Genomic DNA, 26,091 nt, shown 5'->3' on the forward strand with positions numbered 1-26,091 from the left:
ATAAAATAAACAAAGCGTTATTAGTTGGGGACACATTCACGTGACATGATTTTTGACGCGCCAAAAGAAAAGAGTATACGTACGCATAATTCAATTCTTTAATTACGAATAAATCAAGTGATTAAAAGCGGTAAAAAGGTAAATACACATAGGTTCTAAAATAAGTAATTAGACAATTTAGGCCAAGTATAAATCGCTAAGCGACCGTGCTAGAACCACGGAATCTGGGAATGCCTAACACCTTCTCCCGGGTTAACAGAATTCCTTATCTAGAATTTCTGGTTCGCAGACTTTTAAACAAAGTCGAAATTTCCTCGATTTGGGATTTAAAATAAACCGGTGACTTGGGACACCAATTAAACTATTCCAAGTGGCGACTCTGATAATTTAATTAATCCCATCTCGATTAATGTCACTTTAATTGGAAAAATTCTCATATACCTCTCGGGGTATAAAAAGGAGGTGTGACAATATCGTCAATGTAAACATCCATTAATTTTCCTATTTGTTTTTCGAGCATCCGATTTACTTGGAGTTGGTAAGTGGCACCAACGTTTTTAGTTCGAATGGCATTATGTTATAGCAGTATGCCATATTTAGTGATGAAGGATGTCTTTTCCCGGTCGCCCGGGTCCATCCGAATTTGGTTGTACTCAGAATAGGCATCGAGAAAGCTGAGGATCTCATGGCCGGCCGTCGCATCAATCATATGATCGATGTTGGGCAAAGGAAAAGAGTCCTTGGGGCATGCCTTGTTCAAGTCTTTGTAGTCTGCACACATTCTTAACTTATTCCCCTTTTTAGGGATTACCACTATGTTTGCTAACCAATACGAGTATTTAATCTCCCAAATGGACCCTATTTTAATGAGTTTAGATACCTCGTCTTTGATGAATGCATGCTTAACTTCAGACTGAGGCCTCATTTTATGTTTGACTGGGTGGAACTTCAGATCCAGGCTCAACTTATAAGTAGTTATTTCTAGCGAGATCCCTGTCATATCGAGATTGGACCAAGCAAAACAATCTATATTAGCTATAAGGAATTTAATGAGTTTTTTCCTGAGCTCGGGACTTAACCTCGTGCCCAGGTATACCTTACGACCGGGCATATGCTTGATCAATATGATTTGCTCCAGTTCTTCAACCACTGATTTGGTGGTGTCGGAATTGTCGGGGACTATGAAAGACTAGGAACTCTGTATTCATCGTCCTCACCTATCCTCTGCTTCTCCGATTCGGCCGGGGCCGATGTCAGTGATTAATATTTGGTTTCTCCCTTGACGACCGAACTCGAATATTTTGGGGCTGAAGTGCGGATATCAGGACCACCTTGTCGATCGCGAGCATCTCCTTAGTGGTCGATTGCTCTCCGTAAATTGTTGTAATACCTCTAGGTGTCAGGAATTTCAACACCTAGTGCAGTGTCGAGGGCACTGCCCTCAAGTTGTGAATCCACGACCTCCCGAATAGAGCATTGTATCTCATATCTCCTTCGATCACATAGAACTTTGTTTCCTGAATGGTCTCGGCGGTGTTTAGAGGTAGTGTGATCTCCCCTTTAGTGGTCTCACATGCCATGTTGAATCCGTTTAGAACTCGGGTTGCAGGCACAATTTGGTCTTGTAGACCAGTTGTTATACAACTCTCGATCTATGATATTGGCCAAACTACCTGGATCAATTAACACCAGCTTAACTCGAGATAATTTATGAGTACAGATATTACCAATGCATCATTATGTGGTTGCACGATGCCTTCAGTGTCCTCATCATTGAAAGATATGGTTCCCTCCGGCACGTAATCTCGAGTCTGTTTTTCCCTTGTGATGGATACTTTGATGCACTTTAACATTAGCCTCTGGGGGACAACTACTCCGTCGATAATCATGTTAATGACGTGCTGAGGTTCCTCTTGTTTGATATGCTTATTGGAGTCCCTATTCCTAAATTTTTTTTTGGCTCGATCGCTTAGGAACTCTCGGAGGTTTCCGTTGTTGAATAATTGGGCTACTTCCTCTCTCAGTTGTTGGAAGTCTTCGATTCTGTGGCCGTGAGTTCCAATACTTACACATTAGGTTGGGGTCCCTTTGGGAAGTATCAGACTATAAAGTTCGGGGCCACTTGGTGTCTTTGATGTGTCAAATGGCAGATACGATGGCAGCAACATCGACGTTGAAGTTGTACTCCGATAACCTCGGTGCTTCTTTAGGCTCGTTGGATCTGTCAAAATAGTTCTTGCTCATGAGCCCCTGATTATTATGACCTCGATTGCTCCTTCTTTTACTCCTCACAGGGTTGCGCCCGAACCCGTTACCTCTTCGATCTCCGCTGTATGGTTGATGTTGGTCTCTATTTGATCTTGGTTCACGATCAAAGTCTCTTTTGGAAATGGACCCGGAAGGGGCCCCAAGCTGATCATCTTCGACCCTAATTTTTGGCTGGTACGGATTATGGACGTCAGCCTAAGTTACCGCTGGGTATTCTACCAGATTTTGCTGGCCAATGAACTTCGAGTACTGAGTCCTTGGGTGAAGGCCTGAATGTCTCAATTGTCTGCGACCGGAGGCAGGTCCATTTGTTCCATTTGAAAACGGGACATGAATTCCCTGAGTATCTCATTATCTCTTTGCTTCACTTTGAAAAAGTCTGACTTCCTGGTCTCGACCTTGATGGCTCTGGCGTGCGCTTTCACGAAGGAGTCTGCAAGCATAGCAAACGAGTCAATAGATTTATGAGGGTAAGTTATGATACCATATCATAGCTCCCTTTGACAAAGTTTCCCCAAACTTTTTTAGCAGGACGAACTCGATCTCATCATCCTCCAAGTAGTTCCTTTTGATGGCGCACATGTAAGAGGTCACACGTTCATTTGGGTCAGTTATCCCGTTGTACTTTGGAATTTTGGGCATGTGAAACATCTTTGGGATTGGTTTCGGAGATGTGCTCAGAGGAAAAGGTTTTTGAACAAATTTCTTGTAGTCCAGGCCCTTCAATATCGGTGGTTCTCCTGGGATTTGGTCGACCTTGTAGTTGTAGGTTTTCACCTTTTTATCATTGGTTTCGATTTTCTTTTCTCCCGATTCTACTCGTTTTGTCAGCTCCTCGAGCATCTGTATGATCTCGGGGTTAGAACCAGGTTCAGCTATATTCGGCCTCTCTATGACTTGTTCGATTCTATGAGTGATTTCCCGGGACGGCTCGGGCTCAACTCTACTAGGGGCACGATTTTGGTTCTGCAGCTGGGCTTTCACTGCCTGTTGAGCCTGTAGCATTTCGAAGATCACTCATAAGTTGATCCCATCGCCCTTACTGCCGTGTGTATCCCCGGCTACTGACCTGACTTTCCCGCGAACGCTGACCTCCGGGTCGGTGGGCAAGTTACCGTTGATGGCCACGTGGGAGCTGACGTCGATCGGGTCTGAGATTGTGGCCCCGTTGGGGTCAATAGGGTGAACCTCGTTGTTGGGCGCTATATTGTTGTTTTCGCCGTGGTGGCTAGACTCAACATCAACGTTAAGAGGGACAGATTGGGAGTTTGATATTTTGACCTTTGACCTGAAATTACAGGTACTTAAAAGAATAAGTTAAATTAGGGTGTGTTATCGGAATTTGTATCGAACTGCCACTATTATCCTTATCCCCACGGTGGGTGCCAAATTGTTTACCCTAAAAAATAGATAAATTGAATTTGTAAGTGATTTTAAGAACATGCGGATTAACTCGATATAAATGGTATACTGCGTTAGATTAAATAAATAAAGATGTAGTAAATTCAAACCACGTGAGGAGGAGGATTCTAGCCTTAATGAAATATCCACCCTTGATCCGGACTCACAATGACCAGCACTGATGAACAACAATAAGAACAAAGAAAATAATAGTATATTGCTTTGCTATGCTTGCGTTACAATGTGTCTAATGAATAATCATACTCCCCTTTATATAGTAGGGGAGTTTTACCCTAAGTACTATTCTGTTTAACTAATCACTGATTCACTATCGATGTGTGCCGAGATATGCGCTGTGATATCCGGTCGGTCGCGAATATCACGACCTTCTGTTGGTCGTGGTTGATTGTCCGACAACGCCCTCCGAAGTCTTTTGGGATTTAGACCGATGCCGGCTCATGGCCCCGATATTCTCGAGGGTGGGTGTCACTCCCCGGACTCTGACTCGATGAGACCCTTGCCTCGATTCCGGTTCCTTGTCACCATGTCTCAAGCTCGATGTATCTTACCGGAAGCCGGGGTGTACCATGAGCTCGGTTTTACCCTATATAGTATTAATTATTAATATTACTTATAATAAATATTTACTTAAGAGTTTAAGTTATATAAACTGTTAATATAAATAATTTTTTTATACTATTACTGTATTTTCACCTATTAAAAAAATTGCTTTCCATTTTCTTAATATTACCGCTTACCACTTAATGTTGTATACATATATACAAGATTATCAACTAATGTTTATGCAGAATATAATCTGTATTGTCTTTTAAGTAATTTGATAGCATATATGTTTAAATTTTTTACTCCGTCGATGCATTGTGATCTATTCTAGTCACATTGCCAGTGCATAGCTGTTTGGGCCCGCGATTTATTCCCAAGGGAACGGAAACAACTACACAAGGAGGCGCGTGTTAAAGAAAGCGCGTGGCGTGTGAGAGAAAAAGAGTTACAGGCCAAGCCCTTCCACACATGCATTGCTTACGTTTCTCTACACACACACACACCACACACATTCTCTCTTTCTCTCTCACACAAACACACATTCTCTCTCTCTCTCTCTTTCTGAGCTAAAAATTGCTAGTATATGATTGGGCACCAAGTTTATGTCACTTCACACTGTCAATCTACTCAGAACGAAGAAACCCAGTTTTGTTAGAATATTGCATTTATAATACAATCTCAATTTTTGCTGAAGTATGTTATTTTCGTCTTCATTCTACTTCTTTCAATTACTGATGTCTCTCTCAATATATTTGATTTTTTTTCTTCATATTACTTGACATTTGAGTATGAGAATTGCTATTCATTATTTTCAAGTTGTTTCGGAGTATTTACATTTTAATCTATCAAATTAAAGTACTCAAATCACTCTGATTCTAAAAAAAGTTTGTTTACCCTTCCCCCTACCTCCTCAATTATGCTTCTCTGTAATCTCGATCGATAACTTTATACCAATGTCTCATTTTCTCCTTGGATTTTACTGAATTTTCTAGTTTTATCAATTGCAATTTTGTTTTTCTTTTCAATTCTTTCATAATCTTTTTGGATAGGTTGAATTTTGGTATATTTATTACTGTGTTTTTCTCTATTTTTCAGATTTAACTTTACTGCTCCTGCAATTTTTTAATCTCAAGGGGCTGTCAGCTACGCTTTGACAAGGTGCTGCCAATTTTCGCGGAATTCAGGATAAGGGGTTTCTGAAAATTTTGTTTGGTTAAAGTTAAAAAGTTGCTGCAGAGGTGGATCCGGGATGTGGCTGAACCCACGGACCAGTTGAGTTACTGGTTCGAAATTTAATATTTAGTAGTTCTTAAAAACGTATACAGGGTCTGAGCCTAAGCAACTGAGTTCAGCCGAAACCGTAGCTTCTACAGTGCAATCGCCCCTGAGCTGGTGATGAATCATTTGATAGTTTTGAGGTGTGGGGTTGACTCAGTTTGGTATTTGTAATAATGGGTTGTGTTTATTCAAGAGCTTCTTGCATTGGGGAGATTTGTGCACCAAGAAATGTGGAAGTTAAAGAACCTGAAAATTTGAAAGCAGCTGCTGGAATTGCTGTGTTTTCACCTGCTTCTTCATCAGATGGGGAAGAGGGAGAAATTAGAGACCAACTAAATCAATTAAGTCTATCTAGGGACAATGATATTGGTATCACTAGACTGTCAAGAGTCTCTGCACAATTTTTACCGCCCGATGGTTCCCGGGTTGTAAAAGTTCCGTCAGGGAATTATGAACTACGATGTTCATTTTTATCTCAAAGAGGGTACTATCCCGATGCCCTTGATAAAGCTAATCAAGACAGTTTTTGCATTCACACTCCGTTTGGAACAAGCCCAAATGATCATTTCTTTGGTGTTTTTGATGGCCATGGAGAGTTTGGAGCTCAATGCTCGCAGTTTGTGAAAAAGAAACTTTGTGAGAATTTGCTTAGAAACAGTAAATTTCATTCAGATGCTGTAGAGGCATGTCATGCGGCATTCTTGACGACCAATACGCAGTTGCACGCTGATGCTATAGATGATAGCATGAGCGGAACAACTGCAATAACTATACTCGTACGAGGTAGGACACTTTACATTGCTAATTCGGGTGATTCAAGAGCTGTTATAGCTGAGAGACAGGGTAACGAAATTGTGGCTGTTGACTTATCAATCGACCAAACACCATTTAGGCCTGATGAGTCTGAGCGGGTTAAGCTCTGTGGAGCAAGAGTTCTTACACTGGATCAGATTGAAGGATTGAAGAATCCTGACGTGCAATGTTGGGACACTGAAGAAGGTGATGATGGTGATCCTCCAAGGTTGTGGGTGCCAAATGGGATGTATCCTGGTACAGCTTTTACAAGAAGTATAGGTGATTCTGTGGCTGAGACAATTGGTGTTGTTCCAAATCCTGAAATTGTTGTTTTGGAGCTCACCTCAAATCATCCTTTCTTTGTGATTGCCAGTGATGGGGTATTTGAGTTTCTTTCAAGCCAAACCGTTGTGGATATGGTAATAAATTCTTCTTTCTCCTTCTACTTACTATATATTTTAGCTTCTCTTTATTCAACATTGGACTAAAAATTATTCTGTTGTCTAGTAATAAATAAAGTGCTTTGGACTTTTGAGGACTTTGTCTTTTTGCTTGACATGTGTAGTCATATCTTTAATTAGTATTCAGGAAATGTGCAGACTGTTGGAAATTAGTGAGAGGCTGCGATAAGGCCATTGATCAGTTTTTGCACCCATAATAATGAAAGAAATAGCTCTAGTTTTTGCTTTGCAAAACTATCTTTTACTAATTAACCACAAAAGGCTAGCTCATTTAAACCTTTAGTACAACATCAATTCCCAAATCTATGTTGGAATAATACAGGAGACAACTATTTTCTGACGAAAGCAAATATCTTACCATAAAGTACTCTTATGTTTTCCTTATAATGGGACATCTTTCCTTTTTGGGGCATCTAAATTTTTTACATCATCCACAACACTATTCATGCACCTGACTCCGCTATTATTTAATTGATGTCTTTTACATCCACTAATATCATGTTAAAGTTAAACGAATCTCTTACATGTGTGCGCATTTCAACTTTACATAAGATCAGTGTTTTGGCGAACCAATCAAATCCTGATGATTAGTTTAGGGTGCTAGCGGAGAACAAAAGCATAGAGCATTTTGAGATTATGCTGCGTGCATTTTCTTTGCAGTCCAGAAGAATAAAAGCAGCACGACTGATTTTCACTTATGGTTAACATCTTCTTGAACTGCTTTCCCCAGGATGGAAAAAAGAAAATGTAGACGTAGTTGATTGACTGGTTGATATTGTAATTTCTTGTTGGTGCAAATAAATGATATATGATACAATTAAGTTCTTTTAAGTTGAAATAATGGATGATGGTTAGATTTCAAGAATAGATGTATGTTAGGCTGTAGAACACAAAATAAAGTGATTCCAAAACGAGTGAAAGATGAGACTCTGATTATCAAGTAACTACTTACTCAGTTACTCGTTCAAAACAAGCAAGGAGTGACTCCAAAACAAGTGGAAACAAGTTCTGTATGTTGAATATAAAGATGGATGAAATCATATTAGAAATGGACATCTTTAAGAAAGGTAAAAAAATGGATAAGAAACCAGCAACTACCATAACTTGGCCTAAAGGACGAAGCACCAACCATCAACCAAGGTGATAAAGATTTGCAAAATTCCACCACTTGAAGTTATGGCTTCAAGATAAAGAAATGACTTTCGAGAAATAAACTCCAGAGTTTTCTCTCAAATTTCAGCAACTCAATTATCTGACCGTCTTATTATTTGGAAGATACAATTGGTGAGACATTGGGTGTGCAGGAAGCAGATGAGTTTCATTTCTTTGATGAATATTCATAACCCGCCCAAGAAATCCAAAAAGCTCAAAACCGTTACTTTGTGAGATGACTTCTTTTCACTAGCTACTAGATCCAAAATTGATAGGGGACTTTGACCAATTAACATGAAATGATTCCTTTATGACTTGGGACTTAAGGTAGTACCATTTTTTTTCAGATTCTAAAGAAAATAGACTTTAGGTCTAATTCAACCCCAAAAGCCAACTCATGAGGTGACAATTGCCTTAAAACATATAATGAGTCAAAAATTAGCTAGTTATAAATTTGTAGTAGTTTTTCCTATTGCAAAATAATACTCCCTCCGTTTCATATTAAATGAGGTAATTTGACTCTGCACAGAGTTTAAGAAAAAAGAGAAGACTTTTGAAACTTGTGGTTTTAAAAGCTTAAGGTGTAAAAAGTTTGTGGGGCCATGACATTTGTGTGATTATAAAAGCTTCTCATTAAGGGTAAATGGGTAAAATGAAAGAGTTTAAAGTTGAATTATTTCCAAATTTAGAAATGTGTCATTTGTTTTGGAACATACTAAAAAGGAAATTACCTCATCTAATATGAAACAGAGGGAGTAATTAGACTTGCACAGTTTTCCATAAGGTTTACCTTGGTACCGAGCATATATGTATGTGTGTGTATATATATATATATATATACACACATACATACATACATATTACATATAATGTGTGTGTGTGTGTTCATATATACAAAACGGTGGTGCCAAAGCCAATTTACGCATACCTCTTCCTACCTCCCACCACCACAGGTATTGGGTAACTTTGCCCATCAAAGTTTAGATAGATGAGAATTATTCACATTATTTTGCTTTTGCTAGGAGTCGAACCTCTTTTTCAAGGTTGTTATTCCAACTCTTCGGCCAGGCCATCCCTTTTTGGGCTGTGCAAGGCAATTGTTAGTAATAGAATTCATGTCTTAATTCTCATTCAAGTGTAAAAGATTCACAATCAGGAAATTGGGAGGAGATTTCCTTTTTGTGTCATGTGGACTATGTGGCTAAAAAGAAATGGAAGATGCTTCGAAGGAGAAAAACAACAGTATCTTTTGTTAACAGTAGTTATATACAAAATTTATACTTATGGAGTAAGGAAACCAGGATAGAAGATATGAATCACCTTGTTGAGTTCATACACTCCATGAGGTGAATGCTGAGTTAAGAGCATTTGTATTTTGTTGCTGTATTTTGGCAATACCTTCTTGGTACTTGCGTTAATAAAATTACCCTATTTTATCAACTAAAGAAAAAAAAATTCCAATCAGCTCTATTCTATCTCATTGGGTTTCAAAATAGTTGTTTTTTGCATGGGTTAATTCATTATTCATCAGCAATGGCAATGACCAGTCACCAGAGGAGGTCCTAGTGGGAGTTTGGACATAAGAATTGTAAAATTTCGAAAAAGGTGAAAAAAAATTTCAAGTGAAAATGGTATTTGAAAATTAGAGTTGTGTTTGGACATGAATATAATTTTGGGTTGTTTTTGAAGTTTTGTGAGTTATCTGAGTGAAATTGAAAAACAGTTTTTTTGAGTTTTTCAAATTTTCGAAAAATTCCAAAATTTATCTTCAAGTGAAAATTGAAAATTTCATGGCCAAACAATGATTTCGAAAAAAGTGAATTTTTCGAAAAAAAGTGAAAAAATTCTTATGTCCAAACGGGCTCCTAGTATTGAGAATGTGGACTTGGAGGAATAGTTAAACTTGATGATGTAATTTGTGTTATTTAAGGCTCATTTTAAAGCTTACTTAACATGGTTGTCAAGGCTCGCTCCAGGCACGCTTAAACCCATAAGCTAGATGAAAAATATGTTGTGCGCTCTGCCCCTACCATTCACCGTGTCTCCTAGCATGAAAACATCCCCTTGAGAGAATTTTAAACCAAAAAATGCTAAGGTAATTTTCTTAAGAGAAAAAGATCATCCAGATCCGACAGGCTTTATTTTGCCTTTGAGTTTTGAGGCATCCTGTCTCTATACTTTCTAATACCAAACCAATTCGTGGTCCATCAATCTAAAGGTCCAGGTCCTATCTTGATTAACTTTGTTATTAGAGACTGTGTGGGGCTTTGTGGTCATCAATTATAGGATCAATTTTTGCATCAACTTGCAAGTGATCTGGCTGAGCTCATCTGAACCTTGAAGATGAGAATTCATGAGAAGACAGGAGTTTCTTCCTGAGAGAAACTGAGCATGTGTAGGGACTGTTCTCCCATCAACTTGTTCTATTGATCTAGAGTTTCTAGGCTTTTAGATTTTTAATATCATACTACCTGCAATATGATGCAGTTTTTATAACCTTTTCTCCTCAAATGACAATATTAGTAAGCACTTGCACATATTAATCATCATTGTTCGAATACTGTGTTGCATTGAAGTTTCTGGACAGAGTAGTGTTCTTGCTGTTGTTTGGTCTTAAAGAAAATTTAAACTCTACAGTGAACTTTCATGGGAGTATAACACCAGTTTGCGCTCATGTATGTTTCTCTGTTGTAATATTTGTGCGTGTTCCACCTCAACAGGTCTCCTAAGATCAGTTGGGAATGACAACATGCTACAATCACGGTGTCTACGCTGTTTTCTTCTTTTACCTGTTAATATTCCTAATTCACTGAATGACCTTGTAGGTTGCAAAGTATAAGGATCCTCGTGATGCTTGTGCTGCAATTGTTGCTGAATCATACCGTCTTTGGCTACAGTATGAAACTCGCACAGATGATATTACCGTGATTGTTGTACAAGTCAACGGATTGACTGATGTAATATGTTTTCTTTGCTCTGACGTTCTCTGTTTCTAAAATATTTATACTTTAATTCAAATACTCACTTATTACATCTATTTTGTTGTCAGGTTGCGGTTGGTCAATCAACAAGTTCTGATGTAGTTTTACGACCACCATTGCCTCAGGTTGTTGAATTATCAGGATCAGAATCTCCATCAGTTATGAACTGGAATTCCAGGAATCAACGTGCCAGGCAAGATATATCACGGGCACGATTGCGTGCTATTGAGAATTCCTTAAAGAATGGACAGATGTGGGCCCCCCCTTCTCCAGCCCATAGAAAAACATGGGAAGAAGAAGTAACCCTTCTTTCTTCATCGGTTGCCTTTTGATATTCTGTTCTAACCAAAGAAGCTTATCACCTACTTCCTCAATTGTTATCAGTTTTATTAATCTCATGGATAAAAAGTAATTTCATCATCTCTGCATGACAGGCACAGATTGACCGGGTTTTGCATGACCACTTTCTTTTTAGAAAGCTTACAGATTCTCAGTGTCAAGTTTTATTGGATTGTATGCAAAAAGTTGAGGTACAAGCTGGAGATGTTGTAGTCAAACAGGTATATCTTTGTACCAGAGCTTTGATCCAGTAATGTAATATGGATAAGGAAACTTCAAGATGAAGTACAATTTTTTTGTATGTTGTCCTGTATTATTGGTTTTAGAGGACCACAATTGTTTTTATTTGACTTTTGAGGTAAAAACATATGATCTTTATATACTGCCAATTTCGTCTCTTGTAGTTTTGCATGATTCATGAATGAGATGAAATTCATTCAAATTATTAATTAACTCATGAGTAAATTGTACTGAGCAATTGATATTTCACTTTATCGTAAATTTTCTTCAATTTCTTTGTCCATATATTTGCTAATCATGCTTATAGATATTAGTCTTGGACTACACATATATATTTGTAGTTTTTCTTCATTTGCGCCTTTCTTTATTAAACCGCCCTTTATTTGCGCTTTGTGCTTAAAGTCCCATAAGACCTTAGAGCTTTTTTGCGCTTTTCGCTTTTGGTAACACTGGCCATTATCCACCTAAACACTCCCAAACCATACCTTACATATATTATCATGTCCTAAACATTTCACCACCTTCATATGGTTTTGTTTACACCCCGGGGACACATTAATTAAGCTGTTAGGATCGTGGTTAGTCGTAATTAACTTTTAAAACTTATGAAGGTTTACACTTGCACTAAGTCCAGTGTTAGAGAAGAGTCCTTTCATTTTGGTTAGAGATTGCAAATCCTTGTGGAGATAACTTGAGGTTTATAGAATTCCTAGTTTTAGGAAACGCTAATTGGTCCCAATCCGACCCCAACTTGTTTGAGATTGAGGTGTAGTTATTGTTGGAGTGATCATTTGAGTAAGAACTCTTCATTAACATGATCGAGTGAGATATTTATTAAAAGTAGATTCTCTTGGTATTTGAGTTGATAATGGCCTTGGTTTCTGGAGTACTATATCAAAACAAGAATGTCAGTGATGATGCTTACACGTAAAGATAGGCCCATGATTATTGGAACTTTATCTTCAACATGTCCTGGCTAGTGAGACAACTTATGATGGTCTCTTTCCTGGCCACATGTGATGATTTGTTTTTCCTATCTGTATGTATATTTTAGGACTTAGGGAGGTTTTGATAGATTCCCTTCAAACTTTCCAGCCACATGACACAGCAATTTCTTGAGCACTAAATTCTGACATTATAAAAATTCCTTCTGTAATACCAAATGGTCAATGTTTTGCAGGGTGGAGAATGTGACTCTTTCTATGTCATTGGGAGTGGAGAGTTTGAGGTCTTAGCGACACAGGTGGGAGTCGTTTTTTCACTTGATTCTGTTTCAATGTTATCAAACTAACTGTGTGCGGTTCACTTACTCTCTGGAAATTATCAGATTCATCATTATCATAAAAAGAAGCTTGTCCCAATTAATTCTCATTGGATCTAGTTTGAAGTCTTCAACTTTGAATTAAAAATGCCAGGATGAGAAGAATGGAGGAGTTCCAAGGGTTCTTCAGCACTACACGGCTGATAAGCTGTCATCCTTTGGAGAGCTGGCTCTGATGTAAGATAAATGTTTCTTTCCCTTGTAATTCGTCACAATCAAATTCGAAATCGTTCTTTGAGGGGAAAGTGAAATACGGTCTAATGCTTTTAATCGCAGAGCTGTTATCTTTCCCCTTCTATTTTTACTCCAAGACAAGCCGTATGGTACTTGAAGAATATGTGGTACCTTGAAAGTTATATTATCGTGAAGCTTTACACTGATATGCTAGTCTAGTTCGTTCTTCCCATATCCTCTCTAACAATTTGAAGCAGCAACGCAATATGTCCGTTCTCTTCTTTAAATGAAGTGCTGGGTCCTATCAACCTGAGTTACCTATTTGGTAGTTATATCTTTTTGTGTGGATCGTAATATTGCAAGTTGCAACACCGTAGTACTAGTTTATTAGTTACAGTTGATTAATCTCAACTACTCTTTGGATCATCTGTAGAACTATTCTGACTATCTCTGTTTTTCGTTGAATTCAATTGCACCATAGGTACAATAAACCACTCCAAGCTTCTGTTCGTGCTGTCACCAATGGAATTTTGTGGGAACTAAAAAGAGAAGATTTTAGAAATATTCTTATGTCCGAGTTTACTAATTTGTCTTCGTTGAAGCTGCTGCGATCTGTAGATCTTCTCTCAAGATTGACAATTTTACAGCTAAGTCATATTGCAGAGTTGGTTTCAGAAGTGCCCTTTTCTGATGGGCAGACAATAGTAAATGAGGTAGCTATTTCAAATTTCTTTCCTTCCTTGCTTACACTTTGCTCCATTTAAAATGATAACTATTTTTATGACAACTGCCTTGTGCTAGCTACATTCTCTTACACATGCTTTGGATTTTTGCAGAATCAGGAACCTATGGGCCTATACATTATCCAGAAAGGGGTTGTAAAAATTACATTTGACATGGATTTAGTAAAATGTGAAAATGCATCAAGCCTCATGTGTGAAAACCAAAAGCAGGATGATACACAGAACAAAAAAGGCATAACAGTTGAAAAGAGTGAAGGGAGCTATTTTGGGGAATGGACACTTCTTGGGGAACAAATAGCCTCCTTGAGTGCCATTGCTGTGGGTGATGTGGTATGCGCTATCTTAACTAAGGAGAAGTTTGATTCAGTTGTGGGTTCTTTGGCAAAGCTCTCACAGGATGATCTCAAGTATGTCTAAAATCTAGCGAGATTGAAGTTACAGAAGCAAAAGAAAAAAGACGTATATGTTTTACATTTGGGGTCTGATAGATGTATGATGTAAAGCGATTGCAGTCTTTACTTTTTCTTCGTATCTACGACTAAAAGTTTTTCCACTAACATAATTATATAGGGCAAAGGGCCATCAAACAATTCTCTCTTCAGAGTCTATCCAGAGCGTTGACACTTCTATGCTTGCAGATTTGCAGCTTGCCTATTTGGTGAGGGATTCTTGTACTTCTTCCTAACGTATTTCTGAAAAACTTTTATGAGGCAGATGTATAAATATATTAGCTATTTGTCTAGGAGTGGCAGACTTGTTTGTATTCAACGGACTGCAGTGAGATTGGCCTAGTGCGCCTGAAAGACTCAGGTTGGTTTTTCTTATGCCCTCGGTAGTGCTTCTTTTAAATGCTGAAAATTCCAGTGGCCATTCCTTTGGGGGCTTTTTCTCTCTTGGTTTACTTTGTGACTGACCAGTAATACCCATTCGAAGCAGTAAGTGGACGTACAAAGATTCTTGATGAGTGTTTTCAGTACAAGGAATTAAAAATTGTCTCGTCTTTCTGCAGATAAACTGCTTAGCTTGAAGAGATTTTCAAAGCAGAAAATTAAAATGCTTGGCAAAGAAGCACAAGTACTAAAAGAGAAGAATCTATTGAAGCAAATGAACAGAGTAGCTTCAGTACCTAAAGTTTTATGCACCTGTGCTGATGAAACTCATGCTGGCATAATTCTGGACTCATGCCTGGCTTGCTCTGTGGTAGCAATACTTCACAACCCCCTTGATGAGGAGTCAGCACGTTTCTGTGCTGCATCCGTTGTCATTGCCCTGGAAGACTTGCACAATGTAAGTTGTCTCGAGGTCCTAGTTATTATAAGCACATGGTAATTTCAAGATTTAACTCTTTTCCTTTTGCCTTCTGTTTCTAGAATGGTATTCTCTATAGAGGTGTGTCTCCTGATGTGCTAATGTTAGACCAAACCGGCCATATACAGGTAAATATTTCTCTTGCTCATGTAGCTAATTGCTTTCAGAGTTCTTTTTATATGGACCTCCATAAATGACAATGATTCTATTGCGATCAGGGCGTGTATGGTTTTCTGTATAAGAAAAATTAGTTCCAGTATAAATATCTGTATTATCAATACGGTGTTTGGTTCCGGTATAAAATTTTGCATAATATAGTGTTTGCTTTCCTGTATAAATTATGTATAACTAATAGTTGCATAGCTTATACGGAGATCTATATATTATTCTATTCGGGATAATTATTTTTGTTGAATTATCAATACCAAGATAAAGCTAAATTTTGACTTTGGTATTGCAATCTTTGCATAAGAATCCATGTATTTTTTTAAAAGGTAAGGTAATTTGTAGATAGTCGAGCACAAAGGATGTGCTGTAACAGCTGTATACTATTTACGGAAGCCAAAACAGCAAAAGGATGCCCCCATAAGAATTCATGTTATTTTTTTGGGGAAAATGACACTGTATAGCCACTCTCAAAATAATAGCCGAAAAAATGTATATTTTTTGTATATATATACATTATGCATGTTATATACAAAAGTTATACAAATTTTAACACTTTTTCGGCTACCGAATGTAAATAGTTTCTGGCGCGGGCTAAAGGTGATAATACCCCCTTTTTTTTAATTCCATAATAATCATTGTATTTTATTGTTCAGCGCTTAACAATCCATGTTTTATTATTCACTGCTTAACCGCATAATGATCCCTATATTATAACTAGTTCGTCAAACAAACAACCAGAGTATGTCGCTGGTAATTACTTTTTCCAATAATGATATTCCTCTATTGATTTTCTGTAGCTAGTGGAGTTCAGATTTGCTAAGAAGATTTCTTCTGAGTCGGATGAGAGGACATTTACCATATGCGGGATGGCTGATTCTCTAGCTCCAGAAATAGTCCAAGGGAAAGGCCATGGCTTTGCTGCTGACTGGTAAAATGCTACTCCCACACCAGTCAAAATTTGTTGGAAGTACTACATATGACTCTTGAAAAAGTTAATTTGGTAAATAAAGCATTATGAATTATGGAGATGGAGAACTGGTTATCTTGGGTCTGTTCTATGGAAACCTAATTTGACAGCGGAGAAGTACAATTGAGAGCAAATAGTGCAGAGTTTGGAATTGCCTTAATATTATGCAAATGCTTAAGAGAACTTATACAAAGGCGCATGGGATATTCTGTCTATCATGATGTCTAAAACATATTTGGTTATCCAATGATTCAATGACTATCATAAAGTGATGCAAGCATAATTAATGAGCTTCAGCAGCCATATTAGCCCTGTTAACCATGGAATATCTTGAAGTTTTGAAATAATTACTATAGGTTAATGATGCATAAATTACTACGAAATGAGATAACATGAGATACTTAGTCTGATTGCTTAACATTAAAAGAGGTCTATGGATTATCATGCTTTGGCAATTAGTTTAAGAGGATGGTGATCATCTGGGAGTTGTGTATCTAGAAATGAATAAGTGTCCCGTCCTTCTGACTATAAGACTACAAACGTGAATTTATCATTTTGTTTTAACTCCTATAACAAGTGGTTGTGTATGCATGTGTATATATTTTGTGTGATACATCAAATGGGCAAAGGATAATTCACCCATGATCTCATGGTTATGAGGTATGAGTTTAGCTTTAGAGTCACCGAGCCGTACCCTTTAAGGCATGCACAATGGGATCGTTATTGCTAGTAGAGGCTAACTTGCAGCCAGCCCTGTCTGGTCAATGAAAATGCTTCTCTTGTTTTGTTTTTGAGGTTTGGGGAATGATGAGATAATGAAGTTAGGTAGATTGCTCTTTCATATTGAAAATTTCTGGAAACAAATCCAATAGCTTCAAAATGATGAAGGTGTATACTTGAGGCACATTGAAGTAATATAGAAGTAATGTAACGTAATTCTTTAAACCTTTGAATGAACAAGTGTCTGAGGTTGGTTAATGGAGAAGCCTCTGCAACTTGAGTAAACTGGAAGACAATAATGAGTGACTTGTGAGGCTAGCTACTTGAGCATCTCCTACTCGCCCTCCGTGTCATTCTTCTCAAAGAGTCAAATCAAAATTCTAATGGTTTCTCTCCCCTCTAAGGAAAAGAGAATAGAATAATCTTATAAAGCTTGCATTGACTATCATGTGTTTAGAAGCGTCTTTGAGTTTCACTGGACACACTTTGATAGTAACCAGAAGTAGATAATAGAAGAAATAGAACAAAGAAGATTATATTACTGGCAATAGTTTGTGCAAGAATCTGAAAGACAAATACACCAATAAAGTTGTCGGAGAGGAAAAGGCTCCAGAATAAAGTAGTTTTAATTCTGAAAAGATTCTTACACATTACTGGATGTATTATTTATATAATAGGCTGACCATAACTACTGCATAACCAATTAGGATAAAGACAGATAATTTTTAATAACCATAAATAGATAACTTTTAATAACCATAAACAGATATCTTCTAATAACTGTATAAAAACTGCTCAATCCTCCCTAACTTAAAGCTCCAGGAATTTGAGAAGAGGTAGATCATTATCTTCTCCTATATTTCTTTGCTTCTTCCTCCTTCAATAAGTATGGAAGATACGTGGCTTGTCAGTACACCCCTCCTAGAAAGATCAATTCTCCTCACGGCAAAATTCAGAAAATTATGCCCAGACAGTTATTATCTCCCACACTCTGCATCGTTCTCTTCTTGCATCAACTCCAGTTGAGCAAAAGTCCCAGATTTGCAGCGATGACCAGGGCTAAACGTTTCTCCACAACGATAGAAGAGGCCTTTGTCTCGCCAAATCTGTTGTTTAGGAGTCAATGAGCGAGTGTTTGGAAGTGATGGTGGTTGAAAAGAACGTGTAATTGGTTGGCGGGATGACAGAAAATTGAAGGATTCTCGAGCCGTTAAAGATGATGTCCCAGCTGAAGAAGGTCGTGATACCGAAGGCCAAGTGGGTGCCTTACATGACCGATTTGGTCACTGCCTTCCTTCATATTCTAAAGCCAGGCTCATTGCCTTCAACACAAATGTTTGTTAATCCTAATGTCCATGCGAAGGTCTTCTTTGAGCCCACTAAGGAAAACTCCGAGCAAATAGTGTTCAGGCCAATTTTGCACACGCGCATCTCGTTTGCAAATTCTTGCCTATACTCGAGCACTATTCCAGTTTGTTGGATATCACAGAGATGTTCGTCAGGGTTGTGAAACTTAGTAGGTCCGTAATTTTCTTGCATAACTTTCACCAATTCGTCCCAATAGTAAATGGTTCGCTCGCTGTTGATCCAAACGAAAAGATCCAATGCATCTCCTCCCAAGTACATCGAAGCCACATCAACCTTGCAATCCCCAGGCTTTTGATAGTACTGGAGATACTTCTCTGCTTTCAGAATCCAGCCTCTAGGATCTCCTCCTCATACTTTGGAAATTCCATCTTTGTCTGCAAACACCGGGAAGTTTCTCGATGCCAACTGATGTTAACCTCACCCTCTTCTGCTATGATGTTAGCTTTCCCCTTCTTGCTGTAATCGCCACTGTTCTATGCCTTTAATCAACCACATTAGCGGCTAAAGCATCTATGGCCTCCAATTTTGCTACTATAGTTGTCAATTGTTGGGCAATCGAATCAAGAGTCGGAATGATGGGTTCACTGTGGGAAGCGTTGGTCCGTATGTTCACCATGGCAGATCTTACTGCTCTGATACCAAACTGATAGTAACCAGAAGTAGATAATAGAAGAAATAGAACAAAGAAGTTAATATTTTTGGCAATAGTTTGTGCAAGAATCTTAAATACAATTACACCAATAAAGTTGTCCATATGGAGAGGACAAGCTTCCAGAATAAAGTAGTTTTAATTCTGAAAAAATACCTACACATTACTAGATCTATTATTTATATAATAGGCGGACCTTAACTACTGCATAACCAATTAGGATAAATACAGATAACTTCTAATAACCATAAACAAATAACTTCTAATAACTGTATAGAAACTGCTCAATCCTCCATAACTGAAAGCTCCAGGAATTTGAGAAGAGGCAGATCATTATCTTCTCCTACATTTCTTTGCTTCTTCCTCCTTGTATGAAAGAGACGTGGCTTATCACACATCTTTGATTAGCGAGCACCCTTTGTTGAGACATCATAATTCTTCGAGTCTTCAGCTACATACATTTTTCTCAAGATGTTGTGAGTGCTTCTTTTATGGCATAAGCTATTTCTCCAATTGTGGTGTTGACCAATATTTGCTGGTTGAAATTGGCAGGTGGGCATTGGGAACATTGATCTACTTCATGCTACATGGTGAAATGCCATTTGGATCATGGAGAGAGAGTGAGCTTACATTTGCAAGGATTGCTAAAGGACAGTTTACACTTCCACATACATTCAGCCAAGAAGCTATTGATCTCATTACCAAGGTATCTCCAAGTCTAAGGAGTTGAATGATGACTGGAATTAGAAAAATGACTGATAGTATATATTACTTTCTTATCCCTTCTTTTTCTTTCCTTAAAATCAACAGCAAGAAGTATTAGTTATATACAATAATACTGCGTCTCAGTCCCAAACAAGTTGGGTCGGCTATATAAATCCTCATTGACCATGTTCCCCATTTAAATTCAACTAGGCCAGCATTATACAAAATAAAAAATAGAAAAATAAGAAGTATTGAAAGTTATAAAAAATAGAAGATGAGAAGTATAAGTTCTTTATCTTTTTGTTATACAAATTCTCCAATTTCTTGTTATTTTTCCTTGTATCGTGATGTAAATTTCGTGCCAGTTACTTCAAGTTGATGAAAAGCTGAGACTCGGAAGCCAAGGTGTTCACTCTCTGAAAAATCATCCATGGTTTTCTGGTGTTGATTGGAAAGAAGTAGCAGATCATCGAAGTCCTGTTCCTGCAGAGATTCTATCTCGTATAAGTCAACGCTTGGAAAATCATGGTGATGTCAACATAGCTTCCCTACATTCCCCTATTCGGGACTTGGAGGAGCTTAACACTCCAGAGTGGCTTGAAGACTGGTAGCGCGTTTTGAATAAAGTTTTGCCCATCACATTCCAGGATGCTGCTAGCGGCAAAATTGACCAGCTTATTGTTTCAGAACTGTCCTGTTGGAGAATCAGTCAAATGAACTGAGTAAGGTGCCGCTTCTAAATCCTGTTCATCAACCACGTGGCGGCCTAGGGAGAAATATCTTTCTGCTTTTCTTGGACAATCATAAGCTTATGCTACAGGTATAATATGTTTTTTTTTTTTTTAATTTCTGTTCTTTTATAAAGTTTACGATGCTTCTGTAAATATGTTATGTGTAAATCAAACAGAGCCCTTTTCTTTTTATCGCACCCTAGTCTTCCCATCTCCTCTCCCCCCCTCCCCCCACCCCAAAAAAAAAAAAAACCCCAAAAAAAGAGAAGAAAAGAAAAGAAAAAGAAAATGTATCTCTTAAAAGCCAGTGGCTGAGAGAAGCCATTTTTTAGCATTGTTGCACCACCTTATCAGATTTTAGGTTTTACATTTCGATAGAATGAAGAGCTTTTTATTCTGTAAAGAATTCTCCAAATTTGGAGCTATAATGCCTTGTTTCAAACCTATTCTAGTTATTTGAGGTTTTCCTCCCCTCTGCCTTGTTTGGTATTGCAGATTTCACTGTCTTATGCCACCAAAAACATGATATGGGCAATTGACAATTTCACTTTAATTTATTGAGTTCTCAGCATTTATGGTATAGATACGAGGACCAACTACAAATTGATTAATGGGCATCTCGTTTAGCTAAGCTAACTTCTGTTATATAAGTAGCAGCCTGTTACATGATGTACATGTAGTTATGAACTATTGTGCATCCGTATCTTCCTCTATTGTTAGCAAAACAGCCTGTTACATGATGTACATGTAGTTATGAGCTATTTTGCATCCTTATCTTCCTCTATTGTTAGCAAAACAGCCTGTTACATGTACATATAGTTATAGTTGTCACACCTCCTTTTTCAGGTGGAAAGGAGTTTTTCCAATTGAGGTGACATTATTTGAAAAATGACTAATTTTATTATTTTTAGGAATCGCCACTTGGATTTGAGTCATTTCGGTGTTCCAAGTCACCAATTATTAAATCTCTAATCAAGGGAGTTTTGACTTCAAATATAGTCCGCGAACGTAGAAGACCAAGTAAGAAATTTTGTTGACCGAAGAGAAGGTATTAGGCACTCCTCGAATTTTGTGGTTCTAGCATAGTCGCTTTATTAACTTAATCTTGACTTAAACTAATTTAAGATATTTTGTGTTTATTTGGGTTTTATCTGCTTTTAGTTGCTTGATCATTGTAATTATGAAATTATCTTAGATCAAGTCACGGGTATACGTACTTGTTTTATTTGCGTGTCAAAAATCATGTCACGCGCACGTGTACACAATTAGTGAGACTTTTATTATTATTTTAAAATTGATTTGTCAAGTCGTGTGAACGATTAGTTTGCCCTTTAATTTATGGATCATAAGTATTGTTATGTGAACGTGTACATATATAGCCATGAAAATTAATTTGTTTGAAATGCGACAGAAGCGCACTAGCATTTTGATTTGTTTTCCTAAATTTGAGGTTATTGTGAGGCTAGGAATTTATGAATTTATTTTGTGAAAGAAGTGTATTATTCGAAATTATTTTCAAGTCACCTATACTCATAATTTTTGTAAACTAATAAGTTGATGATATTCAACAACAACATATCCAGTGTAGCCCACAAGTTGGGTCTGGGGAAGGTAGAGTGTGCGCAGATCTTACTCTTGCCTTTAAAAAGGCAGAGACTGTTTCCGGAAGACCCTCATCTAAGGAAGGGGGAGGGGAGGGGAGGGGCAATAACAAGTAAACATATCTGACAACCAAAGCAAATACAAAACTAGCAAAAGGTAATGCATTCAGAAAACCGAAACACAAGACAACAAGTAGTAACAAAAAAAAAGGCTGCTTTTGAAGGCACCAAGTTGTGTGTCAAAGCTATTGCTACAAACAAGGACAACATTCGACCACCTAACCCTCTACCTTTATTCTCAAACTCCACACCTTCCTATCCATGGTCATGTCCTCAGTGAGCTGGAGCAACGCCATATCTTGCTTAATCACCTCCCCCCAATACTTCTTCGGCCTGCCTCTACCTCTTCGTTGGTCGTCCTATGACAACCTCTCACACCTCCTAACCGGAGCTTCAGTGCATCTTCTCTTCACATGCCCGAACCATCTAAAGCGCCTCCCACATCTTGTCCTTTACAAGGCCACACGCACCTTGTCCTGAACAGCATCATTTCTCATTTTATCTAACCTGATTTGCCTGTACATCCACCTCAACATCTTCATCTCCGCCACCATCATCTTCTGGACATGGGATGTCTTGGCCGGCCAATACTCCGCCCCATACAGCATAGTCAGTCTGACCACTGCTATATAGAACTTACCTTTAACTTTTGATGGCACATTCTTATCACACAGAACATCGGAAGCGAGCCTCCATTTCATCCATCCCGCCCCAAGTCCTCTTCTTGAGTCGCGCCACTGAACTTGCACTTCAAGTACTCTATTTTGGTCATGCTCAACTTGAAACCTTTAGTCTCCAAAGTCTGTCTCCAGTCCTCTAGCCTCTCGTTAACACCACAACGCGTCTCGTCAATCAGTACAATGTCATCTGCAAACAACATGCACCACGACACCTCCCCTTGAATGTGACGCGTCAACGCATCCTTGATGCGCTTGACTTGATCCAGGTCACAGGCCTTCCTCTCTCGCACCTTGGCTAACCTGTGCAGCTTCTTGTCCCCTCCCTTGCCTCCAAGTTCTTCATACAAGCGCTCAAATGCGGCAGTCTTGGTTGCAGTAACCGCTAACTTTGCTTCCTTCTTAGCCACCTTATACCGCTCCCTATTTGTCCTCTTCTCCTCCTCATCCCTGCTTTCCACAAGCTTCAAATAAGCCACTTTCTTGGCTTCCAATTTAACTTGGACCTCAGTGTTCCACCACCAGTCCCCCTTGCGGACACCAGAAGGGCCCTTCGAGACCCCTAATATCTCCCTAGCAGCCTCCCTAATACAATTCGCAGTCGCGGTTCATATACCACTCGCGTCCCCACTACTCCTCCATGCCCCCATAGCTTGTAGCTTATCCCCCAACTCCTGGGCCCTGACCTTAGTCAAAGCTCTCCATTTGATCCTAGGAAGACCATACACAACCCTCTTTCTTCGCTTCCTCCTAATCTCTAAATCCATGACCATGAGCCTATGCTGGGTCGTTAGGTTTTCACTCGGGATGACCTTGTAATCCACGTACAGACCTCCATCCGACTTTCTGAGTAGTAGATAACCAATCCTAGTCCCGGCTTCCGCACCAAGGATATCAGGGTTAGATAACTTTTTTTTCTCTGACAGTCTAAAATCTTTCCAATCAATCGGGAAAGCCTATACCTGAAAGCTAGGCTCAGATAGAACGTATAAGTAGGCTTATTGGAATAGAAGCCCTTAGTAAGAGAGTTGAGAAGAGCCGAGGATTCCTCTGTTTTCGGGGATTCTTCTTTATATGACGTAGTTGCAATCCCATCTGGGTAGAGGTGTCTAACGGGCCGTGTTGCCCCGTAATCGGACCGGCCCAGACCGGTTAAAATCGGAACCGGACCAGCCCGATACATAGGGGGCCGGGTGGGCTGGGTAGGAGGGGTAGAGGGGGTTGGTCTGTTTATTTTTTTGTAACGGTTAACCGGACCGGTCAAACCCGGTCCACGTGAACATTGTCGTGTACCCGTTTAACCGGCCCGGACCGGACCGGTACAACGACTAATTCTTTTTTTTTTTGTTTTTTTTTAAATTTTTTGAAATCACTGGGGCCCACTAACCGTTGGAAACGGTCACCCCTGGCAGGGATCCGTTGCCCAACGGGTTAATTGCATTAATAGCCTCTTTTTTTAAATTTAACTTTTTTTCAATTTACAAAATTAACCTTCTCTAAAACTATAAATACCCCCCCCCCCCGCTTCTCGCTGCTTCATTTCTTCACTCAACTCTCATTTCTCAATCTCAATTTCTCTCATTTTCTCATTCTCCAATTTTCAAGACTTCAAGTCTTCAAGTCTTCAATTCATCTTCTAATTTTCTTTGGCTCTTTTTTCTTGAATTTAATTTATCGTGTTTTATCATTCGGATTTTGAAGTTTGAACAATTGAACTTCAACATTGAAATACTTGTTTGACGTTTGTTCGTGGTAACAATCGGAATTAGTCATCAAGTACTCAATTTATTATCGAATTCGGTGCACTCCCTCCAACTCTTTCTCTAATTTACTATTTTAATTGCATATTTAATTTTAGCTTATACTTTAATTTTTACAATATGTTTAATGCTGCTAAAAGAGCGTGTAGAAAAGTTGCTAGTAGGGGAAATAAAAAAAAGAGGTAGTCCATCAGCATCTGGTAGTAATAGTAGTACCCCATTTACACATGTTTTCGAAACATCGCCTAATGATAATATAGATTATGAACAATTACAAGAAGATTTTGGAATTCTCATATGTCTACTAAGCGTTCTAGTATAACCTTAAACCCAGATTCATGCCAGACGAAATTGTTACTAGATGGAATTATACATATATATTTTTAAAATGTTGTTACAAATATAGATTCCCAATAACTGAAGTTGCTAATGCGCATTGTACTGATCCAAATCGTATGTTAACAACTACTACTTGGGAGGTCATTAATGATGTTGTTAAATTTTTACATAAATTTTATACAGCTACTGTTGAGTTTTCTGGAGCATATTACCCTACTGTTACTATGTCTTTAGTACATATAGCTGAAATTTCTTTTCTACTCTTTGAATTTAAGAAGAAAGAAAAATATAAAGATGTTGTGAAAAAAATGCAAGCAAAATTCAAAAAATATTTCTTTCCAATTCCTCCGATTTACTTAATTGGTGCTATTTTAAATCCTTCTATTAAGATGTCTGATTGTCACCAATTAATGAATGTTTTATATACTTATATGGAGATTGGACCAACTGAAACCCTAGATTTATATAATTGTATGAACAAGCTAAATGAATATTTATAACAATTATATAATTATTATGCAAATGTAATTGATGATGATGCTCGTACTATATGCAATATTAATCCCACTATGCACTGTACCACTTCTGCTACTGTGGATGATAAAGAATGCCTTGATAGTTTTAATATTTTTTCTACATTTTCTAACACTCAAACCAGTAGCAGGAACATTGGTGAACTTCAATTCTACTTGCAGAAGCAAAAAGAAACTCGCACAAAGGAATTTTCACCGTTGGGATGGTGACATGAGAATGCAAAGTAATTTCCTGTTCTTTTCGCTATTGCTCGGGATGTGCTGAATGTGCCAATTTCAACTGTTGCATCAGAGAGTGTATTTAGCGAAGCAAGACAACAACTTGGAGACACCTGTCACTCATTGAGAAGCAATGCTTTGGAAGTTTTAGTATGTTTTAGAGATTGGATTAGATCGGAACGAAGAAATCAAGGACGTGAAGATGTTGATAGCCCAGAAGACGAGAAACCTGGAGATATATTAACACATGGTAACCCATCCGAATTTAACACTTCAAAAGAAGGTCACTCAATTCATATTGATTATGAAGAACTTACTAAGGCAATGCAAAACCTTTGAATTTACCTTTTTTTGGTTAATTTACTTGTTGTTAAATGTAAACCTTTCAATTTGTAAGTTTGAATTATGAAATAAATGTAGTACTTGCAATTTATAAGTGCAATTTTTTTCCATATTCCTTGTATTCTTTAACTTACAATAGTTATACAAAATACAAAAAATAAATAAAAAATATACTAAACCAGGCCCGGCCCGGCCCTTCAACCCGTAACCCTTACGGTTCAATTTTT

The 26,091-nt window shown here is 38.1% G+C and overlaps 1 protein-coding gene across 6 annotated transcripts; it reads left to right on the top strand.

Annotated features, from left to right (window-relative positions):
• Positions 1-4,721: 4,721 nt before the first annotated feature.
• Positions 4,722-25,852, top strand: LOC104240971 (protein phosphatase 2C and cyclic nucleotide-binding/kinase domain-containing protein). 6 transcript variants are annotated; one of them, XR_011407598.1, is made up of 17 exons: positions 4,722-4,926; positions 5,329-6,725; positions 10,745-10,876; positions 10,969-11,199; positions 11,335-11,460; positions 12,660-12,722; positions 12,895-12,977; positions 13,456-13,687; positions 13,811-14,124; positions 14,288-14,375; positions 14,461-14,527; positions 14,727-15,004; positions 15,088-15,153; positions 15,991-16,121; positions 19,450-19,603; positions 19,968-20,422; positions 25,429-25,852. XR_011407598.1 is itself a non-coding variant. In XM_009795878.2 (16 exons), the coding sequence occupies exons 2-16, from the start codon at positions 5,685-5,687 to the stop codon at positions 20,211-20,213; spliced, it is 3,252 nt and encodes a 1,083-aa protein (XP_009794180.1). In that variant the 5' UTR covers positions 4,722-4,926; positions 5,329-5,684; the 3' UTR covers positions 20,214-20,805. The 6 variants fall into 6 exon arrangements, 1 of the variants encoding a protein (XP_009794180.1); XR_011407601.1 differs by having other exon boundaries at positions 25,435-25,852; XR_011407599.1 differs by lacking the exon at positions 25,429-25,852 and adding an exon at positions 21,245-21,597.
• The last annotated feature ends 239 nt before the right edge of the window (positions 25,853-26,091 follow it).

Source organism: Nicotiana sylvestris, chromosome 5 (assembly GCF_000393655.2).
Source record: "Nicotiana sylvestris chromosome 5, ASM39365v2, whole genome shotgun sequence".
In the NCBI taxonomy this organism is placed as follows: domain Eukaryota; kingdom Viridiplantae; phylum Streptophyta; class Magnoliopsida; order Solanales; family Solanaceae; genus Nicotiana; species Nicotiana sylvestris.